We start from the raw sequence: 19,601 nt of genomic DNA, 5'->3' as shown, positions 1-19,601 counted from the left end.
ATATTATTGATACAGAAAAAAAACATTAAATGAATGAAATGAAATTGAATTTCGTCTTGCTTTCTAAAAGATCTAGTATAACTGGCCTGCCAACATCCTTTATTTATCATTTTTGTTATTTTCGAAGGTCACAAATTCAAATTCTTATTCAACAAACTGAGACGTGAAAAAGAAGACGAAGAAGAAGCAGAAAAGCAGAAACAAAATCCTGAAAATGCACCGTGCCAAGACAAATATATAAAAGCTGGTGTCAATGTAGACGAAAACCGGAAAGGCGGAGCAAAAAAAAAAACCGTGATAATGATGCCAAAGATCTGAACTCGATCATTGCCACTTGATGAAAGCATCGGAAAGGTTAATTTTTACATCTACCAAAGTGAAGTACCTTCTATTTTGGAATGCATAGTTCCTTTGGAAGTTTGATTGGGTTTGTTTTCAATCACTGCGAACTTTTCATCGAGGCTATGGGTGTACCGTGCGAATCTCTAGTATAATGTCCGTCAAGCTGAATCGTAACGGAGCGTCTGCGCTGTGCAGATTTATTCCCGAATTTTTATTGCGGTACAAAAAACTCATAATTAACACTTTGTTGAATTGGATTGAATTTAATCAAAGAATTTCTTTGGAAGAATCTTTGAATTTTTGTTGTGAGGAGAATTTGTATTAGTTATATTTTTTTACTTCTAACTTCTTGAAAATCCGAAACAAATCACAGTACGATATTGCCGACCCGGCAAAGGACTTTCTCAGACCGCTGATGTAAATTCAAATGAGGTTGGTTAAATTAACAATTCATTGTGTCAAGAGAAAATCACTTACTCTAAAGTGCCTAAACGGGGGGTGTTTTGGAAGAATTAAATTTACAAACACGTTTATAAGGAGCCAGAATTTTTATCTTCGAGTTTAAGAAAATTGAAAGTTTACTGTTTTGTTTTAGCTAGGACACTCCTCTAAGTTTTGCTATTTTCAAGGAGCAAAGCTTTTGTTTGAAATTTAAGATCTTAGTAGATTGATTTTCCCCTGATTGATAAGGCGTACTTTGAAAATAATTAGTCTTTGTTTTTAATTATTCACGCGCTATGTCTAAATAACGGTGGTTACGGTTTAAATGATGAAAATTTTCGGGTTTTTTTCCGACAAATTTTCCTACCAAAGAGTTGAAAAGGAAGATGAAAACGCTGAAAATTAATTACATATATAGCAAGATAAAAAAAAATATCGGCAGCATCAATAAACAATACGCCTAAAAGTGTGACAACTATTTTTCTTGAATTTTTATGATAATTATTTTTAGGTAAATGAATTTTTTAAAAGTTTTACAAAATTTGAGCTGGTAGGACACTGCCCATCCATCGCACACTGATATTTATATTCTATATGATAATATACTATTAAATTTTACCTAATGTAATTAGGTTACATACAATAATTCTATTATAGTTTACCATTGTTTTTTAATTTGTAGTTTAGCATAAATGTTTCTCTGAGATTTCTCACTTTTTAATGCGATGCTGAGTTTGAAAATCAACTAATCAATTTGCATAGTTGTTCTATTGATTTTATTTTTATTCCTAGTTAAAAAACTAAACTAAAAAAATATCAATCATAAAAACAACAAAAAGATACAATTATAAATCACACAACATTAAAATGGCTGAAGAAAACGAAGGATACAAATTTTACAAAGAGGTTCTCGGTTCACCTAAACATGTTTTAGCACCAATGGTTGATCAATCAGAATTACCGTTCAGAAAAATGTCAAGAGAATTAGGTGTGCATCTTTGTTACACACCGATGTGGCATGCTGGTATCTTTTCCAGAGATCCAAAGTACAGGAAACTGGTTATTGAACATTGCCCTGATGATCGACCTCTGCTTTTTCAGGTATGCTATGTTTTTTTGTAATCTGGGTTACATTTCAGGTGCTTCGCGCCCTTGTGTAATCCTCAATTCTTAATTAAGTTTCATTTCAGCTCATAACTTTCTACCGCGCTTCTTTTCACCCAGAACCTCTTCCAAAAAGCCTTTCTGAAATCTTCACTACTGTAACAAAACAAAACAGGTGCGAAAACAGCATCCAAAAATGTCACAAACTTGTTGACAAATGTTATTATTTCTTCTGTGTTGGAACCGTAAAAATCGTCACTGAATATTTTGGGTGCTATGGTAACAAGCTTATAGTAAACAATAGAAGGTATCCAGGTTATACCATAAAGTAGTGTTATTTTGACCGTAAGAGTTGTCAACTTTCTATTCAAAGCTAGTCGATCTATTGTAGCTTGACTGTGTTTTTTCTGCTTTCCAAATAACACTCTACTATTGCGTTTCATTTTGCGAGCAATGTATATATAAATGCCAAAATTCAGAACTAGAGGGAGAGCAGAGTTGACAAGCAACATGAAAATAGTCCAAACCCTCGGTTGGTTGTAATGACATTTTGAATTCTCCAACGATTTTGACCTATTCATCGGCACAAACGGTATCAAACATAATATGATTATGTACAACCACGCCAAACAGCATACTGTCTTACACTTTGTCGAAGTCAGCCTGCTTTTACGAGATAAGGCATATTTGGTTGCGAGAAATCGATCGATTGCGATCAGTAACACGTTGACACACATCCCGTAAAATGTGACCATGTAAGACAGGCGCCATGCATCACACACATATGCACACACAGTCTCGCTAAAGTTGCCGGACCGGAAAACGGCGTAGGTCGGTAGCACGAAAACGCTTTGTAGTAAATAAGTTACGAGGAGATTTACGATGAATATCATGGGTGGTTTTTCTCGTATTTTTTTTGTTGTAACGATGATATAAATGCATGAACTATTGATGATTGTGATTGCGATTGAGAGAATTGCTGACATCAGCACTATCACATCCTTGTATAATTCTCTATTCATAGTATTTCCTTTTTTTGTTCGTCGTCGTAGATAAATAGGACTAAGACTCGTCTTACTTTCAAACTCAATCACTCCTGGAATACTCATCTACAGATTGCGTTTTGAATATTATATTGCCATGTTGTTTCATCAAATCATCATTACGCAAATTCTAGAATCGACAACTAGATCATGGTAATTTTGAAAATTCGTAAGAAACGGCTGTAACCAATCTTTTGTCTTTGTCCACTATCGCTTCAACTCAAAACTGAAGAAACATACCCTTGTTCATCTTATTTAGTTTACATGAAATATGATCATATTTGTTTTAATTTTCAAAGTGCTCGAAATTTGTACATCGTAAGCTCTTGTTTTTAATTAGTGCTAATCAGTTAGTAATCATTATTAGGGCAAATACTACTCTTAAAACTTGTTTTGGATAATTGACAAAAACCCCATTTTCTACCCACACTTTTGGGGAAAATCTAACCCCTTAGCCTGCTCAAATGTCTAGCCCCAAGCTGATTATCACGTGCCAGGCAGGTGATCATCCATCTCAGAGACTCAGAGAAATTTCTCTCGTGTGAAATAAAGTTTAGGTCAAAATTGGCTTGGCTTGTGTTAGAGTTATCCTAAAAATATCAAGTCAATTAAAAAATTCCATGTCAAATCATTAGTATCGATAGGCTTATGGAAGTCTGTAGTCAAAAAGTATTGACTTTAAATGTAAGCAGCTCTCTAGTTTATGTGAAAGCCCCATCTTTTCTGAAAAGTCAATTGAGTTTATGACTATAATACGACCTTTATTTTTTTTTTTTTTTTTTTTTTCATCATTAATTTCTTGATCTCCAAAAGTATATTGGTTCTTCTTACAAGAAGTTGAAATATTTTATGTATATGTTATGTATATACAGCACCTGACCCCGAGAATGTAGGTAAAATTTGAATCAGACCTGAAAGATGTAGATTTGCATTTTAAAAGATATTAAATATTTTCAACGAAATTTTGAACTCCCAAAATCCTTTCCTAGGGGTTAGTTTCATTACTTTTGATAGATAGACCAATTTTTTTGGTCCTTGAAGTTGACTCCCATTTTCGTTATAGCCCCCAGAATGTAGGTTTCGTTTTATGGCTTTAAATCTAGTAATAGTAAAATGTTGATATTTTTTTAATTGGATTAATTCTAACAGCAAATTTTAGAAATGTTTTATGCGAAAACAATATTCTAAAGAGCATTTTGTTATTCTGAAAATTGGATTTTTTCACTTTTTAACCCCCAGAATGTAGGTGAAAAGATTCGGTTGTTGAGAATGGAATTTCGGTATTCATCGGAAATCATTGTTCTCTAAGTGAAATTCATACTTTAGAAATATACGCTGACAAAAAATTAACAAATATATTAATTTCATCGTACTACAAATGAGGAAAAGTAAAAGGAAGGACGAAAAGAAGAGACAAGAAAGTTGTTTTTATTTTGTAGGTTGAAAATTTTGTGTTGAAATATGTGAATAATGTAACAACACCCCTACCTCACAGCCCGGGTGGAACTTTTTCCCACATCGGGTCCAAAAATTTCTACTTAAGTCCAAATTGGAATAGAAATTCTATTGCTCCAAACTTAGGCAAATTTTCTGATTGGGCTGGGGCCCCAACGGGTCTGGGACACGTCGTAAAAGCTCAAAATTTCAACATTAATCATCTCTCAGGTAGTACTTTCATGTTATAAAAGTACAACAAACAAGTTTTATATAATTTGACAGACTTTTTATGTCGGGTTATAAAGGCCCCCAAATTGTAGGTCAACTAACCCCAAAAGTTAGGTCAAACATTTTCGTCAAAATATCTAACTCAGAACAGTAAATATTGAAATGGACTATTTTCCCCATTTCCTTAGTTCATCAGAACTAAGAAAATACCCTATCATCATAACTTAATTCCAATAGATTTCGATTTAGAGAGGATTTATTTAAAAGATGTCTCAGTTCGGGTAATATCCAATCAACTTCCATTCAGATTTTCGTTGGAAAAAATTAATTCAAGTTAAAATTTTCTGTCCAGAAATAATCAGTAAGATGTAACAGTATGCTCTGAAACAAATTTTTATGAAGTTGAACTATCGTTAGGGCTACAATGCTAAAAAATGAGAAACCTACATTCTCGGGGTTTACTACATTCTCGGGGTCAGGTGCTGTAAATGTTTATAAAACTCTACGATTCAAACTGATACGAAGTGGACAGCTAAATCATTAAATGGAAGCTTAGTGGGCTGGTCGGCTACATAGTATAGAAATAGTAAATCAATGGGCAACCTAATATAGAAGACGCTGAAAAATAGGTTCCTTTATCTATCTTTCTTTCAGTTTTGTGCAAACGATCCTGAGAAATTTGCAGATGCTTGTGAATTAGCAGAACCACATTGTGATGGAGTTGATTTGAATCTCGGTTGCCCTCAAGTCATCGCTGCGAGAGGTACAAATGTGTAATTTTCAAGCCGATCCCATTTTCTAGGGTTGCCTTTGTTGAGTAAACTTTTCATTATATAAATCAATCACTGGTTTTCTTACAATTCTTGCATGGCAGAAGGGCTCGTCCTGAAAAGGGTAGCACTAGAATTATTATAGGAAGACTCTCTAGTGCCTCACATCACGAATATTAAACAGGCGTTGCATAAGAAGCGGTCTTTCGACGTATTATCATCTCATTCTTTGTTTTCCATTTTAAGGACATTACGGTGCATTTCTAATGGAAGAGTGGGAACTAGTGGAGAATATCAGTAAGTGAATTCTATTTACTTTTCACTTTTTACTCTATATGTTGTTTGCTCACTCGGCCTTTACCAAAGAGATCATGAACGGTATTTTCCCTCTTGAACATGTCGAACACATTGTCATGGGTGGCTCCTGTTCCTCAAAACAACAACAATACAGTCAACCACTATTTGATTCCAAATTGGGAAATTTCTAACCTAAATAAATACTTATTGACCGAAACGTCCATTCCACCTATGGTTTCTTGAGGTCCTTGGTTATCTGAATGAACTTGACCCACAAGAAATCTCCTCTTTATAAAAAAAAAGGTTTTTTCTGTAAATCACGTCCAGAAAAACACATATTCTGAGCTGAATGTATTTTTTTTGAACGAACTGTCCATTCCACTTATCGTTTCTAAAGGTCCTTGACTGAATGAATAAACATGACTCAGAAAAACATTGCTCTTTATAAAAAAAAAGGTTTTCTCTGGAAATCACGTCCAGAAAGACACACTATATTATCATTTGAATAGTTTTTTAGTTCTAGTTATCAGTTTTAGAGTTCGTGGTGTTTGTTATGTTTATATGAACATAATTCCGAAGTTAAAACTTTCTTACCGAGAAAATAGTTTTATTCTTTGAAATCACGTTAAGATGAATATTGCCGTGTTCTGGACAAAAGGTTGTAGACAAATGAAATTTCAGTGAAAAATGATGAGAAATAGAGCAAAATGATTCTTCAATGTATCTGAAAAGGGAACCACAAGCAAAAAATCAGCGTTTTGATACTGGTGTAAGCCAGTTGATCTAGCCCTTGTGGTTAGACTGCAGTGGGTGACTTTCAAAGACTTTGAACAGCTTTGGATGGGTTTGGAAAGCACCCAGAACTTGTTTTTGATCGATATTGAAGTATTTTGCAAACATTGCAAAAGTCTTTTGTCCATGATTGCGTGTTCTGGAGATGAAGAGGAGAGAACACAATATCCAATACGATTCTTGGAAAAGGGCAATCGATTTTTTGAAGGGTGTAGTTTGAGTTTTAAGTGTTTGCAATGAACATGATTATTCAGCTCTGAAAATCATGCTCAATCTAAACCCAACCATTACAAAACCCTACCACTCCATTTTGAACTTCACCATATTGAAATCGTAAAAATATTTTCAAAGAATTGTTTTCCAATTTAATAAAAGTCTTCCGACGTTAAAATTGAATTTATTTATCTACTACGGCTGAGAATGGGCTGTTTTTATGCTGTTATTTTCAGGCTTATTCCGGGCTTATTATGCTCTTAAAATGTTCTTAATAAAAGCTTATTTATCTTATTTACATATTGACTCAAGAAAAGCTTAAATCGACATCATGTTCTCTTTTAAGATTGTTCTTGTAAAAATAGTGTGTATTGTGCTTGGTATATTTGAGCAGAAGCAAACAACAAATTTTTTTTCTTTCTTTTATTTTCTCCAAGCCACTAAATTATGATTCAAAATAAATAGGCCATGGCCAGTGCCACCAAAACGTTTCACTTTTTTTCAAAATGTCCGTGACCAAGCGTTTAGAATTGATTTTGGTCAATTTGAGGGTGCTGATTCGGAATTTAAATGTTACCAAGCTAATGTTACTAAATAACACAAAAATGTGATTTTATTCAAACAAAGCTTTTCGAGTCTTAACTGCTCATCACCAGGTCATTTATTTATTTTGCAAACAACAAATCTCTTAACTAAAAAAAGCCATTGCTGCACAATTCTGCTCAATGTCACCTGTAATAAATCTCTTCAAACAGGATTACTGGGTAAAATTTATTCACATAAATGATATTCTAACTTTCAAATACGGGTCAATCGTATACATATAAAGTCGTTAGGTTTAATGAATAAGGCCCTTCTCATAGTCAACGTGTTATTTTAAGGAAGAAATGCCGACAAATTTATGAAAAAATTTACAAGAAAACCATTAAAAAAAAAAATTTTATGAAAGCCCGCTTGTCTGTGAATGAGCAGAGAAGAATATCAAATCTTACTTGTATGAACAAGCTTCTACAAAACGTTTTCAACATTCTATCGGTCCGCTTTGTAACTTCTGAGTGCTATTAAAATCATACCCATAGTTTGAAAATATAGCATATTTTTAACACACTCACAAGACAAGCCAAGAAAGAATTTTCGTAGAAAGTTGTTCTTGAAATATCTCTTTATTGAATTGCACTAGCAGAACAGGCATTAGAACTGACTGAAAAAATATAAATATCAAATATCAAATATAGAATTTTTCAACACTATGTGATGATAAGCATGGTGTCGAGATTTCATCATTCATCCCAAAAAAGTGAAAGACAAATCTCCTGACCATGCTTACAAACAAGTTATATTATCAGCTCACTTTCAAAGCAATAGTCCATATATCAATACTGCCGATTCGCCTGTTAAGCAGGTAAAGGTCGTACGCTTAAGCTATTACGTACCTTTAAAATGTTGTGAAATCTTGTAGAAACTTTTGTTCTACGAGTGCAACTAAGTTGGATAATTATTCTGAAAATACCACCCTTTATAAATTGCACTCGCAAAACAAGCTACATGATACATATTCTAACGTTTTGATAGTTACCCACTTTGTCTTATGTGTGTAATTGAAATACACCATTATTCTAAAATTCTTATTGCCCTTTTCAAGTGTACTCAAAAACCAGCTACCTGGTACTAAAATTTAACAAAATATTCCATAGTTAAACTGGATCTAATCACACCACGCGCATATCTCCCGACACTCTTTTATCGGGGCATGGTACCCAATCCCCCTCACATGGCATTGGTTGACCCGGGTGAAGACGCGATCACTTGCCAAGTGAATCACAGTACACACACAAGCAAATATGAACTGATACTGACAAAGCTAGAAGCTATATGATACCATAACATAGTTTGAACACTACTTGGTAATAAACATGTTCTGGACATTTAGCTGCCATCTTGACGTGACAGCCAATGAATTCACTAACATGCTTGCGAACAAGCAATCATAAAATATTACTAGAAGCTACATGATGCCATAACATAGTTTGAACACTACTTGGTAATAAGCATGCTCTGGACATTTAGCTGCCGTCTAAAAGTGACAGTCAGATCTCCTAACATGCTTACAAACAAGCTATACGAGCAGATACTGACAAAGCTAGAAGCTATATGATACCATAACATAGTTTGAACACTACTTGGTAATAAACATGTTCTGGACATTTAGCTGCCATCTTGACGTGACAGCCAATGAATTCACTAACATGCTTGCGAACAAGCAATCATAAAATATTACTAGAAGCTACATGATACCATAACATAGTTTGAACACTACTTGGTAATAAGCATGCTCTGGACATTTAGCTGCCGTCTTGAAGTGACAGCCAATGAATTCACTAACATGCATGTAATGATACTGACAAAGCTAGAAGCTACATGATGCCATAACATAGTTTGAACACTACTTGGTAATAAGCATGCTCTGGACATTTAGACTGCCATCTAAAAGTGACAGCCAATGAATTCACTAACATGCATGTAATGATACTGACAAAGCTAGAAGCTATATGATACCATAACATAGTTTGAACACTACTTGGTAATAAACATGTTCTGGACATTTAGCTGCGGTCTAAAAGTGACAGTCAGATCTCCTAACATGCTTACAAACAAGCTATACGAGCAGGTACTGACAAAGCTAGAAGCTACATGATACCATAACATAGTTTGAACACTACTTGGTAATAAGCATGCTCTGGACATTTAGCTGCCGTCTTGAAGTGACAGCCAATGAATTCACTAACATGCATGTAATGATACTGACAAAGCTAGAAGCTACATGATGCCATAACATAGTTTGAACACTACTTGGTAATAAGCATGCTCTGGACATTTAGCTGCCGTCTTGAAGTGACAGCCAATGAATTCACTAACATGCATGTAATGATACTGACAAAGCTAGAAGCTACATGATACCATAACATAGTTTGAACACTACTTGGTAATAAGCATGCTCTGGACATTTAGGCTGCCATCTTGACGTGACAGCCAATGAATTCACTAACATGCTTGCGAACAAGCAATCATAAAATATTACTAGAAGCTACATGATGCCATAACATAGTTTGAACACTACTTGGTAATAAGCATGATGTAGAGATTTCTTCACTCACCTCAAAAAGTGAAATCCAAATCTCCTACCATTCTTACAAACAAGCAATAACCTTATACCTACCGATAATACGTCTATTACCATACTGTTGATTTTCCTTGACTAACCAGGTAGAATTCACACACATACGAACAAGCAAATAAAAGAAGAAAATAATCTAATTACCTTATCGGCCCTTTTTACACCGGCCCTTAATGGCGTTATTTTTGGGCTCATGGCGTAATATGGGCAGGTGTTAAAAGGGCCGGCGTAAAAAGGGCCAAGATTTTGCAATTTTGACCTAAAAGCGGCGTTAATTTTTATCATTATTTCTCAATTTAAAGGATTTTAGGTATGATTCGAAGACAAAAATTATCCATTGTTTTACTCCATATTTAAAACTTCAATAAAATATTTAATATATTTAAAAATTTGATTTTCGATGGAATTTTCAACAGTTTACTACTGAAAATTACATTTTGATGTAAATTTTAGTCATATACTAATTTGAAGCATAACTAGCCATTTTTACCAATTTTGGCGTTATTAACGGCCCTAATTGGCGTAAGCCCAAAACTAGGCTGTGGTGTAATAAGGGCCGGCGTAAAAAGGGCCGGTGTTAAATTAGGGCTGGCGTAAAAAGGGCCGATAAGGTATTCCGAAAATATTGCTTTCTTCAAATTTAACTCGCAAAACAAGCTTCCAACAAATGTTGGTGTTGTACCAAGCTTTTTTGATAGAGATTTTATTTTAAGAACACACAAGAAACCTCCTTCTATAGATTTAACCTCTACAGTAAGGCTATGTATTTAACATGTTAGAATTAAAACATTATTTTAAAATACGTCAAGCTAATACTACTTGTTCTATGAGTGCATCTGAAATATTTCGCATATCAAGAAAATACCGCTCTTTTTGAGTTGCACTCGCAAAACAGGCAATAGCACGGCATTATGTAAAATAAAGCCTTCATCTTGAAGTTAAAGATCTATGATCCTGCTTACAGACAAACACATGCATGGAGTATTATCTTTTGCTATAAGTAATGCTCACAAAACAAAACCAAAGTATGATGTTCGAATCTTAACTCTTTCCTCGAGTGTCGATCCTATAAGTTTCTTTACTTTGAGAATTGAAAACTCGCTAAGTTTCCTGTTTTCAACGAGACAAAAGTTGTACCTGAAGAAAACTTTCCAGCCAAAGAATTCATGTTTTCAAGAAGACAAACTGACAGAAGCTTTTCCTTAGATACAGTATCATGTTTGGTGAGGACAATACTCGTAAAACAATTTAAGAACCTATACCGAGAACCACCCATTGTATTTAGTAATGAGAAATATCCCCTTCTTTAGATTGCTCTCAATATAAGAAAACCATGGAGAATTACCTTCCAAACGACGTGTCAAGAAGCAAGACTTAACAAACTCAACTCTTTATAAATGACAGTTGAATATCAAATCTTGTTTATGAACAAGTTTCTACGATAATAACCAACTGAATTTTCGTCGTAATCAACTTTAAAACCCCTGAGTGCAATTAAAATCATGCCAATAGTTCGAAAATATAGCATCTTCTTAAAGACACTCACAGAACAAGCTACGAACGAATTTTTGTTGAAACTAACATAGTTACATATAAAATTTTGAATTGAAAAATCGTCAAAAAATCGAATTTTGAGCCCAAAAACCTGGGCCAAAGTAAAAACATGATAAAGAATATTTTCTTGCTTATTAAGAATTGCTCATGGCAGATTTCTTTTATAAAAATTCTAACTTTTCCGGATCGGCTTTCTAACTTGTGAGTGCGATCAGAAATGTGCGATACTTTAGAATTATTGGCATGATTTTGATTGCACTCACAAGTTATAAGCGGATTAGGAAAAAATTCAGATGGCAAAATCGAAAGCCTAGCAGAAGAAACTTAAAATTTCTTTTGTAGCTTGAGTGTGTTCAAAACGTGCGATACTTTCAAACTATAGGCATGAGTTTGAAAGTATCGCACATTTTGAACACACTCACAAGACAAGCTACAAAATAATTTTCAATTTTTAGCTGATATTCAGGTTATTTGGAATCATCGTTTTTTTTATTACTGTATGCTCACATGACGAAATATCAAATCTACTAAAAAAGCCAATCAAAATCTTTGTTAACAAGACGAGCTAAAAAAGGAATTTTTCGTAGAAATTAACTTTCTACCAATGAGCTCACAAGTAAAATATGTTAAGGTTAAACTTACCACAAACTTGTTGTGTTTTCCCGGAAGCTCCGTACATACTGTACTAGATTCGAAATCTTAAAGCTGTGTATTTTTTAAAATTCGGAGGCAATTTTGATGAAAAATTTTCTTCCCATGCAACTTGATCGTTTGTTACGAGCAACACCTAACAAAATCAACTATTCATGCTGAAATGATAGCCTGTATATCAAAGCTACTTGTAGTATTATCGACTCTTGCACATTTTTCGTAGTATACTTTAACCGAAACAGTACAATCTAATAAAATATTCAGGTATTTGAGAGAGCCTACTTCTACCTATAAGAATCAAACAAACAATATGAATTTGAACCTTTTTGGTTAAGCTTACAAGACACAACTCAAAGATATCAAACTACTCAAGGCAGTAAAAGGTACTGAAATATTCAGGTATTTGAGAGAGCCTACTTCTACCTATGAGAATCAAACAAACAATATGAATTTGAACCTTTTTGGTTAAGCTTACAAGAAACAGCTCAAAGATATCAAACTACTCAAGGCAGTAAAAGGTACTGAAATATTCAGGTATTTGAGAGAGCCTACTTCTACCTATAAGAATCAAACAAACGATATGAATTTGAACCTTTTTGGTTAAGCTTACAAGAAACAGCTCAAAGATATCAAACTACTCAAGGCAGTAAAAGGTACTGAAATATTCAGGTATTTGAGAGAGCCTACTTCTACCTATAAGAATCAAACAAACGATATGAATTTGAACCTTTTTGGTTAAGCTTACAAGAAACAGCACAAAGATATCAAACTACTCAAGGCAGTAAAAAAAGGTACTGAAATATTCAGTTATTTGAGAGAGCCTACATCTACCTATAAGAATCAAACAAACAATATGAATTTTTACCTTTTAGGTTAAGCTTACAAGAAACAGCACAAAGATATCAAACTACTCAAGGCAGTAAAAGCTACTAAAATAGTATATAAATATAGGTATGTGAAAAAATTCAGTTAGTTACGTGGACTCGCCTTTTCAGTATGCACATTTAAACATCCAACTGATCTGAAATCACCGTATATTTTGATCATACTCACAAGGCAAGACTATTAATGCATTGTTCAATTTGTCTTTTATATCTGTTTGTATGCTTGACTGGATTTTGCACGTTATTGGAATGGAGAAAACGAGAAAAAAAATTATTTGACGTCACTTTACTAATGATGTCAATTTTATTAGAGAAACTCAACCAACTTGAATATTTCGGCCAATTTATCTAGTCTCCGAGGTAGCCTAAATATTTTCACATCAGCTCTCATCATAATTGCTCCTTATTGTACCCATTTTACTCTCTCGTAGATTTTCGATAAGCAAAGAGAACAAGTCAAACGTCGGAAAATCGTGCTTTCTGCTTCCCTTATGAGAAAGGATCGTGTGATTTGAAAACATGAACTACTTTCCAAAGTGCTCACAAGACAAAAGCAATAAATTGTTACAACCATAGAAGATGTTTTCTGCTTCCCTTATGAGCATCTACAAGAAAGGATCGTGTGATATGAAAACATGAACTACTTTCCAAAGTGCTCACAAGACAAAAGCAATAAATTGTTACAACCATAGAATATGCTTTCTGCTTCCCTTATGAGCACTCTACAAGAAAGGATTGTGTGATTTGAAAACATGAACTACTTTCCAAGGTGCTCACAAGACAAAAGCAATAAATTGTTACAACCATAGAAGATGTTTTCTGCTTCCCTTATGAGCACTCTACAAGAAATGATCGTGTGATTTGAAAACATGAACTAGTTTCCAAAGTGCTCACAAGACAAAAGCAATAAATTGTTACAACCATAGAAGATGTTTTCTGCTTCCCTTATGAGCACTCTACAAGAAATGATCGTGTGATTTGAAAACATGAACTACTTTCCAAGGTGCTCACAAGACTAAGCAATAAAATCGTTGTTACAACCATAGAAGATGTTTTCTGCTTCCCTTATGAGCACTCTACAAGAAAGGATCGTGTGATTTGAAAACATGAACTACTTTTAAAAGTGTTCACAAGACAAAAGCAATAAATTGTTACAACCATAGAAGATGCTTTCTGCTTCCCTTATGAGCACTCTACAAGAAATTATCACGTGATTTGAAAACATGAACTACTTTCCAAGGTGCTCACAAGACTAAGCAATAAAATCGTACAAAAAATAACGGTGAAGGCGAACAAAAACGCCTGTAACAAACAACACAAATTACTCGTCAATACAGGGGGGGTCGGTACTAAAATCTCAGACATCATGACATTTAGTGACGTGGTGGTATGCAAAAAAGCTCAAAAATAATTTTAGTACCATGTGTACTAAAATACTAAAAAGGGTGGTCTCTTAAAGAAATTTTTGAAAAATCTTAGTATTTTGTTCTAAAATCAGCCAAAATGGAGTTTTTTTTTAACAATTTTGGAAAAAATTTGATTTTTTTTTTCAGGAATTTTCAAAAAAATCTGCAGAAATCTTTCAGAACTTTTCCAAATTTTTAAATATTTTTTGAAAATATTTTTATGTACAGTTCAGCACAGTTTAGTAATAAAATTATATTATTTTGCAGATTGATGCACTAAATTCGACTAGGTTTGTAACAATGACCCCATTTTGGTAAATTTAAAGCCGTAAAAGGGCAAAAAATGGGTGGTATCTATGTTAAATTGTTCAAAATAATTTTAGTACATGTGTACTAAAATAACATTTTCGAAAAAATAGGTGGGGGTATGTCAAAAATTAGCGAAAATCCTTTTAGTACTCATGTATGTCTGAGATTTTAGTACCGACCCCCCCCCCTGGTCAATAAACAAAGACCTTACAAGTATCAACTATACATTTTGAAATGAATGTTGAATATCAAAGTTTGCTTAAAATGTCAAGTTCCTTCTGCTTTGAACTCTCGATTTTGCCAACTGAAATTCTTTTCCTAATCCGCTTATAACTTGCGAGTGCTATTAAAATCATGCCAATAATTCTAAAGTATCGCACGTTTTGAACACACCCACAAGAGAAGCTACAAAAGAAATTTCAAGTTTCGTCTGCTAGGCTTTCCATTTTGATATCTGAAATTTTTTCTAATCTGCTTATAACTTGTGGGTGCTATTAAAATCATGCCAATAATTCTAAAGTATCGCAAGTTTTGAACACACTCACAAGAGAAGCTACAAAAGAAATTTCAAGTTTCTTCTGCTAGGCTTTCCATTTTGATATCTGAAATTTTTCCTAATCCGCTTATAACTTGTGAGTGCTATTAAAATCATGCCCATAATTCTAAAGTATCGCACGTTTTGAACACACTCACAAGAGAAGCTATAAAAGAAATTTTAAGTTCATTTTGCTTGGCTTTCCATTTTGCTATCTGAAATTTTTCCTAATGCGCTTATAACTTGTGAGTGCTATTAAAAGTCATGCCAATAATTCTAAAGTATCGCACGTTTTGAACACACTCACAAGAGAAGCTATAAAAGAAATTTTAAGTTTATTTTGCTTGGCTTTCCATTTTGCTATCTGAAATTTTTCCTAATGCGCTTTGTAACTTGTGAGTGCTATTAAAATCATGCCAATAATTCTAAACTATCGCACGTTTTGAACACACTCACAAGAGAAGCTATAAAAGAAATTCTAAGTTTATTTTGCTTGGCTTTCCTTTTTGCCATCTGAATTTTTCCTAATCCGCTTTGTAACTTGTGAGTGCAATTAAAATTATGCCAATAATTCTAAAGTATCGCACGTTTTAATCACACTCACAAGAGAAGCTGCAAAAGAAATTTCAAGTTTCTTCTGCTAGGCTTTCCTTTTTGCCATCTGAAGTTCTTTTCCTAATCTGCTTATAATTTGTGAGTGCTATTAAAATCATGCCAATAATTCTAAAGTATCGCACGTTTTGAACACACTCACAAGAGAAGCTATAAAAGAAATTCTAAGTTTATTTTGCTTGGCTTTCCATTTTGCTATCTGAAATTTTTCCTAATCCGCTTTGTAACTTGTGAGTGCAATCAAGATCATGCCTATAGTTTGAAAATATCACACTTTTTAATCACACTCACAAGAGAAGCTATAAAAGAAATTTTATATTTTTAACATATATTTCAAGTAACTGATGAATTTAAAGTTCATATTAATTTTTAAGCATTGTCCTTTTTATTATTCTCGCACGGCAAAATATTAAAATATAATGAATGAAATGCAGTTTTTTAAAATATTTTTGACTTTCAAATCATCTCACCATCGAATTCGAATATTTTCCTTTACTTAAACCTGTCTAACAAGCTATGGATGAAACGTTCAAATACTTTTGAGAACCAAATAATCTTACCAGCTAATTGAACTAGGGCAGATAATTGAAAAATTATCTAACTTTATGATCATTCCCACAGTATACAAGAATGTTGTTGTCTACACAGAATATCATTCAGGTATTCCGACCGACTCGTCTTTTGTGTATAAATGAAAACAAACTGGCTGATTTGAAATCACCCTACTTTTCAGTTCATACTCACAAAACAAGACAAGACAAATGATTTCAATATTACTTTTCTCTGTTTTCATGTCATGTGATCGACACAACGTTCTGCACTTATTTAACTTTCTAGTATGCAATTTTTTTTATTTGACGTCAATCAGTCCATTAAATGACGTCAATTTCATGAAAACGGTATGACAAAATAAGAAGACCAGATAATGAAAATGCCGATAAACCGAACAATCTCCCATGACATGAAAAACGATATCTATTCGTGCAAATACATGTCCAAAACTCAATCCAAGTCAACAAAGTTTCTTCACTTTCACGGCATCCCTCATGTAAACAAAGCTTCCATTGAAATTCGCTTATAAATAATAGACACAAACTAAGAAAGAAATTACCGGTTGCACATTCTTTGAACGACATGCTCCCAAAGTTCATAAGCACAGACTAAGCATTTCCCCATTGCTCATTATTTAACGACATGGTCCATTATATAAGAATATGATTTTGAAATAAACAATAACAATTCATTCAAAAGCATGTCGAAAAAGAAAACATAAATAGATAGAAAGAAAGTAACCTAAAGTATGATCGTTTTTGTACCTACCTTGATTTCCTAGTTGGGAAGGATTGTCATTTTAAGTCACCAATCGGAATCCTTTTGTACCTACCTTGATTTCCTAGTTGTGAAGGATTGTCATTTTTAGTCACCAATCGGAATCTGTGTTCGTGTCGAAGATTCAAAATAAGATGAAAAAAATTTTGGGAAAAAAATAAGCTTCATTGTTACTTAGAGATCGCAGACAAAGAAGTTGCTTAAATATCCAGAGATATGAGAAATTCGAATTGCCTTATGAACCATCAAGAAGCTTCGATGAATTTGAAATCATCAGCGTTTTTGATTGCGCTCACAAGGGAAAACAACGAAGGTTTCACCGGAAAATCTAAATTATTAGATATTTACAAATATCTTTAGAGAATTTCCTCGCCTTAAGAACAAGTTGAAAAGATGTGATGATTTGAAATCACCATCCTATTTCATTGTGCTCATAAGAGAAAGCACCAACAGTTTTCGCAATATTGTTACTTACAGATTGATATCCAGAAGTTGCTTCAATATTTAGATATTTCCACTTTTCTTACGGGCGGATGAAAAAACCTTGATGAATTTGAAATCACCATCATTTTAGATTGTGCTCATAAGAGAAAGTACAAAAAGTTTTCGCAATATTGTTTCTCAGAGATCGCAGACAAAGATGCTTAAATATCCAGATATTGTGAAATAATAATCGAATTCCCTTATGAGTTTCTCTAAAAGCGTCGGCTGATTCGAAATCACCATCCTTTTAGATTGTGCTCACAAAAGAAAGCACCAAAAGTTTTTGCAATATTGTTTCTCAGAGATCGCAGACAAAGATGCTTAAATATCCAGATGTTGTGAAATAATAATCGAATTCCCTTATGAGCTTCTCTCAAACCGACGGTGAATTTGAAAATCACCATCCTTTTAGATTGTGCTTAGAAGAGAAAGCACCAAAAGTTTTCGCAATATTGTTTCTCAGAGATCGCAGACAAAGATGCTTAAATATCCAGATATTGTGAAATAATAATCGAATTCCCTTATGAGCTCATCTAAAAGCGTTGATTAATTCGAAATCACCAGCCTTTTTGATTGTGCTCACACGAGAAAGCACCAAATGTTTTCGCAATATTACTGCTTAGAGTGAGATCTTAGACACAGAAGGTGCTCAAAATATTCATTATGAGAGAATCAGCTTGCCTTATGAGCAAATTAATAGTAATTTGTAAAAATCATCACCACTTTTGATTGGCTCACATGATAATAACCGAAGTAAAATCAAGTATGAGATGTTTTTATATTGGTTTAAACAATTTTAATGGGCAATACGAGAAATTTTCCGATGAATGGCACTCATGATCATAGTTTTTCAGATAGAAATATTTAACCCTTAGAACGTCAATACCAAGCTCATCAATGCATATGAATCGAAAAATATCGTTTTCTTTATTACATACGCTCGTAAGATGAATGATGGTTGATTCATGTAGTAATATTTCGAAGTCTAAGCTGCTTCTCTTGTGAGTATGAAACCAAAAATGGAGAGAGTAATTGTCAATCATTCTTCATTTTCAACATACTCACAAGACAAGCTTTAAATCTTATTCTGCATCGCGTACCTTTACAAAACCGCAGGAAGTAAAAGACGTAATATCTCTTCTGAAGTGTTTCACCTTTCGCGTAAGATTTCATGATATACCGATGAGGACCTAATCAGTTCTTCACTGTGAAATTACAGTCGATTATCAAAGCAGAATTTATTAACTGTAAGGTCTTGGCGCTTACAGATCAAAGTTTAAGACTTTGTCTTTTTGAAATACTTTTATATGTAAATATTATAGAAGTTCGTCCTCACATTTATGAATACCTACAAAAATATTGAAAAAATGAAAAATCACGTAAAGTCATCAAGTTAAAATATTAGGTCAAACCTTTTGGATCCTAGCTGTTCCTGTGAATTCCGTCCTAGCTAATCAGCGGCAGGCTCTACGTTTTCACGTCTTGCTTCGATAAACATCGAAATCGAATTGAACGATATCCACTCATTCAAGTTTTCAGTCATCAGTTCTAACATGTGGTCATAATGCACATTCATATAAACAAGATATAAAATTCTTTGAAACTTTCAACATTGGAATTAATCAGATACTTTAGGTACACCTATACCCAAAGAAATTTCTATGAATTAAAAATCATTGTCATTTTTTTATTGTGGTCGCAAGACAAATCACTGTTGAAAATATCAGGCCACTAAGTATATCTATTTGAGAGAGTCTTCGTACCGTAGGAGCAGAATCAACACATTTGAAATCATCAACCCTTTTGATGATGGTCACACCAAATTACCAATAGCGCGATCCTTCAATTTTCTTTTGTCGGCTTGTATGCTTAACTGAAATCGACTTATCATTAAGATTTATTTGACGTCACTTTTTTCAATGACGCCAGCTTTATGAAGACTTAAGCAATTTTTTTTGTCAGGATTTTTTTCATTTGCTCTTCGATTACGATTTTG

The 19,601-nt window shown here is 33.6% G+C and overlaps 2 protein-coding genes across 2 annotated transcripts in view; both read left to right on the top strand.

Annotated features, from left to right (window-relative positions):
- Positions 1 to 1,429, top strand: part of LOC136822270 (tRNA-dihydrouridine(16/17) synthase [NAD(P)(+)]-like) — a 39,268-nt gene extending 37,839 nt beyond the window's left edge. The window contains exon 12 of the mRNA XM_067078510.1: positions 128 to 1,429. Coding sequence (XP_066934611.1) covers positions 128 to 160 — 33 coding nt within the window. The 3' untranslated portion in view covers positions 161 to 1,429. The remainder of the gene's footprint in view (positions 1 to 127) is intronic.
- Positions 1,430 to 1,579: 150 nt separating this feature from the next.
- Positions 1,580 to 19,601, top strand: part of LOC136822390 (tRNA-dihydrouridine(16/17) synthase [NAD(P)(+)]-like) — a 37,589-nt gene continuing 19,567 nt past the window's right edge. Inside the window, exons 1-3 of the mRNA XM_067078640.1 lie at positions 1,580 to 1,884; positions 5,250 to 5,358; positions 5,612 to 5,662. Coding sequence (XP_066934741.1) covers positions 1,651 to 1,884; positions 5,250 to 5,358; positions 5,612 to 5,662 — 394 coding nt within the window. The 5' untranslated portion in view covers positions 1,580 to 1,650. The remainder of the gene's footprint in view (positions 1,885 to 5,249; positions 5,359 to 5,611; positions 5,663 to 19,601) is intronic.

The sequence above is a fragment of the Clytia hemisphaerica genome, unplaced genomic scaffold, assembly GCF_902728285.1.
Source record: "Clytia hemisphaerica strain Z4C2 unplaced genomic scaffold, Clytia hemisphaerica genome assembly, whole genome shotgun sequence".
Taxonomy (NCBI): Eukaryota; Metazoa; Cnidaria; class Hydrozoa; order Leptothecata; family Clytiidae; genus Clytia; species Clytia hemisphaerica.
This window is presented reverse-complemented; position numbering and strand designations above follow the sequence as displayed.